This window comes from Sesamum indicum, linkage group LG5 (genome assembly GCF_000512975.1).
Source record: "Sesamum indicum cultivar Zhongzhi No. 13 linkage group LG5, S_indicum_v1.0, whole genome shotgun sequence".
In the NCBI taxonomy this organism is placed as follows: Eukaryota; Viridiplantae; Streptophyta; class Magnoliopsida; order Lamiales; family Pedaliaceae; genus Sesamum; species Sesamum indicum.
The window spans coordinates 16275079-16283053 of record NC_026149.1 but is presented as its reverse complement, the minus strand read 5'-3'; the positions used below and the strand labels follow the sequence as shown (position 1 = coordinate 16283053).

At 32.8% G+C, this 7975-nt stretch overlaps 1 protein-coding gene across 1 annotated transcript; it reads left to right on the top strand.

Moving 5' to 3' along the window:
- Positions 2971–7882, top strand: LOC105162678 (transcription factor-like protein DPB). Its single transcript, XM_011080766.2, is given in 10 exon segments — positions 2971–3785; positions 4472–4551; positions 5100–5143; positions 5535–5597; positions 5694–5840; positions 5995–6063; positions 6200–6298; positions 7132–7202; positions 7341–7360; positions 7363–7882. Coding segments are annotated over 10 exon segments (1074 nt in total). The 5' UTR covers positions 2971–3507; the 3' UTR covers positions 7566–7882.

Below are 7975 nucleotides of genomic sequence, written 5' to 3'. Positions count from 1 at the left end.
AATATTTTGTGGGGGCTTTTGCCTATTTAAGAGATTTGCTTGACCACAATAATGGCAAGGGTAAAAATAAACTTTGCCCCTCTAAATTATTTAGCATGTAACAATTATCACCTCGAGAATTTTTTACAATATTGCACTTATTATATATATAGTTTAAAAAATTTCTTTTCTTTAATAATTTTTTAAATTTAATTAAAAATATTTTTTATTTGTAATAAAGTAAAATATAATTAGTGAGTTAAAAAGTTCAAACATTATTTTTTTTGCAAACTCAAAGTTAACTAATAAATGAGTAAATAAATACACAAAAAAAATTTATGAAAAGATTTTATTAATTTGGTGATAAAATTGAGTTATTAACTATTTATTCTTTTAGATAAAAATAATAATTAAAGATCAAATTTTTAACATATTTTCTTTAAAAATATGATAAAATATATTTATTCATTTTTCGGAAAATATTTAACTTTTGACTAAACATATATATATCAATTTCTTTTAAAAAGCATATGTAAATTGTTCGTTATATTTTATTTATTGTGTATCTACTATATATATTATTTTATACTCCACTTTTAATGGAGATTCTTCACTTATTAAAAATATTAATTAAAAAATAATTTAATATTTAAAATAATATAATTATTCAAAATAGAAAGAATATTTTTATCCAATCAAAAAATAAATATTATATTTATTAATTAAAAAAGTAAATATCACGTAACAAATAATTCCGGGACAAAGTCTATTTTACCCTCATAGTATCTTTCCTTTTCTCCGCCGCCGCCTACCACGAAAGCTGACACATCAAAAGCTTCTCCCATGACAATTACCATTTTGTCCTTTTTGCCCCAACTCCCATTTTACATTTAAATCCAAGAAAAAAAGAACACTCTGATCATAAGAAGAGCCACAAATTACGAAAAGAAAAAAAAAATATATCAAGAAACAAAAAATTTACATGATTTTTCTTAATAAATAATCTTCCATTTATATAGAATTTCATTTTATTACTCAAAATAATATTTGAGACGAGCAGGGATAGAAACGTAAATTGACAAGATGCACTAACATGAGCTGGAATCACTTGTTTAATATTTTGTCTTGTCATGTTTGGTGCAACCTCTTTTGTGGAAAGATCTGTCAAATGATTATATAACTTCATTGCAAAATTAGTTCAGAAAGTATCCAATAATGCCACTCATCATGTCTTAATCTATTCATAATGGAAGGACTAAAAGTGACAAAAAAGTTAAAGTTTGAGGATCAAAATTATAATCTTAAATTGTTTGAGGATTAAAATCACATTAGTGACTATATTTGAGGACCAAAAATGCATTTATCCCGCTCAAAGCTGTAGTTTTGATAACACTACACCAAATTATTTTAATATAAAAAATACCCTTCGACTTCTAACTCATGTTGCATTAATCACTCAATCAAGTTCCTTTAGAAAATTTAATTCCATGCAATAACATGTATTCAAAAATATTTTGTTTAAGCTTATTGTTAACTGAAATTGAAATAACATGTTAGTATTTGTTCTGCATGTATTATAATAATCATTATCGATATATAACATATATTGTAAAAAGTGTCAATTTTTAATGCATTAAAAATAGTGACCAGACAGTTTTTGTATGTTAGGTTGTAAGACAATGACAAATTTTCAATATAAAGGAACAAATTATGAGTTTAAATAAAATAAAAGGTATTACTAAAAATTATGTGCGCATGCGTTGCGTACCACCGTATCTAGTATAAGATGATCCAATGTCATCTTTATTTATATTCATAAAACAATGGCCTTAAGTGATGGTCGAGATCACCTTTGTAAGATCCCTAGGAAAGTAAGGATTGTAAACGAAAAACCACCCAATTGGGATAAAGGCGACAGTGGGAGGCATATGCGGGAATCCAAATGATCCTGGGATCGAACCCTTTAATGGGACGCAAAGGCAACGAGACAGCGGCCATTGCTTTACAAAAGTCTAAAAGGAAATAAGAAAGCGGCAATGCTACGATTAACATTTCCAATCCCTGCGAGGCAAGTAGTTGCCATCCAAATTATGATCGTTTTTATACTTTGGTATCTAAACTGTTTTTTGTATGTCAACTTACCATCTCCACTTTATGAAATTTTGTAATTTGCTACTTATAACTATTTTTTTACTAAGTTTTCTGATAAAAAAAGATCACATACAATGCACATGTGATATTTAAGGATTATGTGATGTGATATTTTTCATACATGCACAACATTTGATATTTTTTCAGCAAAACAATTAGCAAAAAGTCGATCATATATGGTAAAGTGCAAATTTCTCAAACTTGAAAAGGTAAGTTGACCCAAAACAAAAAATTTACTTTAGACCATAATTTGGAATTGAAATGTGGACTAATTTATATTTTTCAAAAAAATCATCAACATTTTTTGACTGTTCATAATTATTATTTTTTGAATAAAATACAATATATTATCTATATACGCAATTAAAAATTAAATAATTTATATCAAGCATGACAAATATTTCAACATCAAATTGTGAATAATATGTTACATATAGCATGTGCTGAATATGAAAAAGATAAACTTACAAATAAATAAAAGAATTATTCTTTTAAATATTTATTATATTATATATAAAAATATGGATTATCATAATAATAAGATTTATTATAAAAGGTTGACTTGAATTTTCTCACATACCATACAAAGAACAAAAGATTATTGCAATTTTTGGCCATAATAGTCACTTTAATCAACCAATCAAAACCCCTTCTTGAGAATTGGGGGTGTTTTGTTTCCCTCCTTTCTGATACTTCTCTCAACACAGTTTCTTACCGCACTCTATTTGCAGGTTTCTCCTAAACGCCGTTGACCCATCTTTTCCCTCTCCGTTCGCTTTGCCATTAATACAAGAAACTGAGCATTACAAGCCTTTTTTTTTTTTTTAATCTGGGTTTTTTTTTTTTTTAAGATTAATTAAAGGGAAATTATCGTTAATAGCATTGGAATACTGTATTGAAAGCTCATATGCCCTTGTGGTTGCTATACTAGTTACAGTTTTCGCAAATGTAATTTGTGAATCCCATTAATTTCTGGTTTTTTACTCCGGGCAATCTGAATTTTCTACTATAGAATTTTCTTCTTTTGGGATTGGTTTGACCTGGGATTTTTCATGATATTCGTTTGTGTTGAGTTCTTGGTGTGGTGTGGGGGTGAAATCTTTTTTTGATGGGAATTTGTGTATTGGGTCACTCATCCTGCTCCATATTTTTACTGGGTATCTATTAGAATCTGCAAGGTTTCCCCTTTTTGTGATTCTTTTGGCAAATCCTGTGCTTATAGAGTACTCCTTTTGAAACCCAGAGTTTATTTTGCTCAATCCTGGTCTAGGTTATCTTGAATTCACAAGATTTTAGTTTTCACAGATATTGCTGCAATTCTCTGAACTTGTGAGTTGTTTTTGGGTCTCTCTTAAAGTTTTATGGTTTTACGAGGAAATGGTGAATCATAGTAGTAATAATAATAGTAATCAAGCAGATAGGGATAAGAACCCATCAACAATTTCTAAAAGTGGTGGTAGTGGAGGTGGAGGAGGAGCCACCAGGTCATGGGGTACCACTGTTTCTGGTCAATCTATGTCGACAAGTGGTAGTGTGGGATCCCCTTCCAGTCGGAGTGAGGCTGCAATGGCAGCTACAGCCAGTGACAGCACATTCCTCCGGTTGAACAATCTTGATATCCACGGGGATGATGCAGGATCACAAGGGACTGCTGGGTGAGCCTTCTGATTCTTTCCTATCAATACTTTTGTTTTGTTCTATTTGTTGATCACTGAAGTTCCACAGAGAATATCATGGGTTGTAGAATCACTTGAATTATGTTGGTCGCATTGGATTTTTGATGGGATTGTTAAGTCCGATGGCTTCATGTGATCGAGTTGTTAAAGTTCAAGTCATAGTAAAAGGAAGACATTGTTAAAACCTGATGGATATAGGTGAACAATGACAGCTGAGGAAATTGGAACTTGATATTATAGATCATGGGTTAACAAAGAACAATTTCAGGGTTAACAGAGATAATTTCCAAGGTATAGATGAATGGAGGTTCATGTTGTGAATTCCATGTAATATGAATAATACATTGTTAAACCGACTTATTGGTATGTTGAAGGTGCACTTGGTTGAGTTGTGGTATTACTATGACTTCATCAATAATTTAATTTGTAACATCTAAATTATGTTAAAAGGAGCTATGATATTTTATGGTTGACATTGGTAGTCAGTAGACGTCTCGTTCGACCAACAACTTCATACTTTGATAGCTAAAAGTAATTGTAATGCATGTGCATCTTTTATTTTTAATGATACAGGTTCTGAGTGCAAAGTATAATCTTGTCTATGGAAAGTTTCTTCATCTTCCTCTGCAATTGAATTGATTATAGATTTATAATAATCTAAACAGAAACAGGAAGAAGAAGAGAGGCCAGCGTGCAGTTGGAGGTGATAAGAGTGGTCGAGGTCTTCGTCAGTTTAGCATGAAAGGTTTTTGTTTCTTATCTCTCCTTGTTTTGGTTCTTTTCTGAGAAGAAAGTCTTAGCAATTTTCTGTTTAAGGTATAAGCTCTTGAGATAGTCTCTAGGCTAATTATATGCTGAGATTTGATCAAATCTCTAAGCAGACCTCTCTTGAGATGTCTTTGTAACCTGAATTATATTAGGAGACACAGATAACCTCTTCTTTTCTTGAGCACAAAAATTAGATGAAGAAAAGTTAACATGGGGGTGTAGCCAGTGTTTTGTTGGCAAATTGGGTTGCAGGAACTGTGTAATTTAGTATAAATATTGTAAATGGTTTCTGTGCAGCTCCGTATAGAAAAATTGTTACATCTTGAATGCGTGGTCTTTAGAAAAGGACTCTCTAGTAGGGTACTCTTGAACTCTGGGGAAGGTTAGCTTAATTTTCTAAACTCCAGAGGCCTATTACTCAGTTTGGTTAGATGTTCGAGGATACAAAAGCAATTTTTTTCTCTCGAGTGTAGTGCCTTTAGATTAGTTACTTAGTGATTAACTTTTTCTTCTTCTTCTGGATAGTGTGCGAGAAAGTGGAAAGCAAAGGAAGAACTACATATAATGAGGTTAGATTGCCAAAGTATAATGTTGTGTCACTTCATTTTTCTTATTTATTTATTTATTCTTTTTTGTGAAGTACCATCTTTTATTTTCCTGTTTGCCTGAAACATGGTGCGTGCTTCATTATCCTTCTTTTCCTTTTTGTATGTTGTTGCGGGGAAGGGGATTGAAGGGATTGTGGAAGTTTTTGGTCATTCCCTGTATGTAGATGATGCATCCATTCTGTGACATATCATGAACAATTGAGTCATTTGACACTTGACTACTTTCGCATTTCTCATCCTAGTACCAATTCCAGTGCCCCGTATTGTATAATTGGAGTGGAGTCATTATTAGTACCAGTTTCACTAATTAACACCTATCATTTAAAATCTGACATGTATTATGTCTTTCCAGGTGGCTGATGAACTTGTTGCTGAATTTGCTGATCCTAACAATAGTCTTGCATCTCCAGACCAGGTTCATTGCAGTTTCAGTTATCATACTAATGCATGGTTAGTAGTTGTGAAACCTAGCATTCGAGCAATAATTTTGATTGTCAAATTTATATGACAGCAACAATATGATGAGAAAAATATACGTCGGAGGGTATATGATGCCCTGAACGTGCTAATGGCAATGGATATAATTTCTAAAGATAAGAAGGAAATACAGTGGAAGGGTCTACCTCGGACTAGTGTGAATGACATTGAAGAACTAAAGGTTAGATTTCTGTACCTCCCTTTTACTATGGTTTCTTCTTTCTTCATATATTTTTATTTCTATCACATAGAAAGTATCTTGATGTGTCAATGTTGGTGACCTACATTACTTAATTCAGTCTTGGTTTATATATATATATATATAATGATTGCAGACTGAACGCCTTGGACTTCAAAGTCGCATTGAAAAGAAAGCAGCTTATCTGGAAGAGCTGGAAGAACAAGTAAGAACTCTTGAGAGGACATTCTGCATTTCTGATTTTGGCAGGAAGTTGGTCCCCCAATGTGCTCCTAACTAGGTTTATCAGTCATAGTAACTCAGCTAACAGATTAACCTTTCTGCCGTATGTTTTGCTGCAGTACGTCGGTCTCCAAAACCTCATAAAGCGCAACGAGCAACTATATGGCTCAGGAAATGCCCCAAGTGGTGGAGTTGCATTGCCTTTTATTTTGGTTCAGGTACACTTCTCGCAATATTTTCAAATAAGAGCTGCCAAAGTTAATGCTTTTTACATGTATGAATCTCCTTCTACCCTTTGCTTCTTGCTGCAAAATAGAACTTTTACATTCATGATCAGCTCCTCTCTTGGTAAGTGTGACAATTGTCAGTATGGGGTTTGAAATATGAATCAAAACCATGATCACACATGATAAAGTGTATGAGTACGTGATTTACAGGTTACAAAAGAGTTCCCTTGACTAACAAAACAAGAAAATAGAACCAAGTTGAGATTTGACGTTTGAAAGCATGGAAGCTTCCCAATTTATATAAGGACTAAGATTTCCACGACATGAAATTACATTGCTGTATTATACTTATCATCTACGTGAACAAACTAACAGATATTGCTATGTCTTGTCATCTTTATGAGCACGTATTCGACTAAGACCATATAGTTGATAAATGAACAAACAAAATCATAAAGATCAATCAGTTATTAGTGTTATTTATAAGGGCATGGCTTGAACAATAACCCTGATCCTTTCCTATTAGGTTAAGAGGAATTAAATTCAAGTTGATGTCCAAGGAAAAAAAAGGAATTATTTGATCTTGTTGATTTAAATTTTAAATGTTGTTCTAGCATTTTGAGACCTAAGCTTGACCTAGCTGCAATTTAGTGCTTGTAGTGGGGAATCTTTTCAGGAAACTATGCTAGGAGTCTGTACTAAGTTCATTATTGTGTTCGTGTTCTTTTGAAAACTTTATGATGATTGGTGTTTGCACTTCCTCTATATATGCTTATGAAATTAATCCTCATACTCTTCTCATTGATGTGTCTTTGATACTGTAGACTCGTCCTCATGCCACAGTAGAGGTGGAAATATCAGAAGATATGCAGCTGGTGCATTTTGATTTCAATAGGTAAGGGAATGATCCAAGTGTACTAATTAAGTGTACTTCACCAACTGAGTATGTGATATCAGAAAGAAAGTATCAGCATTGGAACAAGTTTCTTTTGTTTTTTTCTAACACGATCAATTTATTTTGTCTCATTTGCAGCACTCCTTTTGAGCTACACGATTCAAGGCAATGAAATTTTGTGAAAAACCACAAATTGATGGTGTGGCGAACAACCCTGCTAAGAATGCAGGGGAGAGCTCCAGCATGGCCAATGTGTACCAACCTCAAATACCTCATCCTTCAAGGTCAAGCATTTCAGGTAGACCTCCGACATCCCCCCCGCTTCCTGGAATATTAAAGGCACGTGTTAAGCATGAACATTAGTTTGAACCTATCAGTAGTGTCATCTTATCACATCTGTATATTGTGTAAAAAATGAAAAATGGTGGCTGGTGGGCTGCTTGTAGCCTTCCATTACCTCAAGAATTTTGTATGGCTGATGGATAGGAAGGTAAGAGTTCTTTATCACTGCAGAAACTGTTGAGTATTTGTTTAGATCTCACATTCTATTGTTTCTCAATGTGTTCTAGGTATCATTAGTTATTTTGTTATTTTCTCGGTACGCAGTTGAAAATGATGTTTGGACTGTAAGAACCACAAGGAATGCAAATTTTTTGGTTAATTCTGACTTGAAATGTTCATTTCTTGCTTGTTGAATGAGACGTTTAGGAGGCGTGTTTTTGGTTAATTATTTTACTTGTACAAGCACAATAAGATGCAGCTCCCAGATCTGC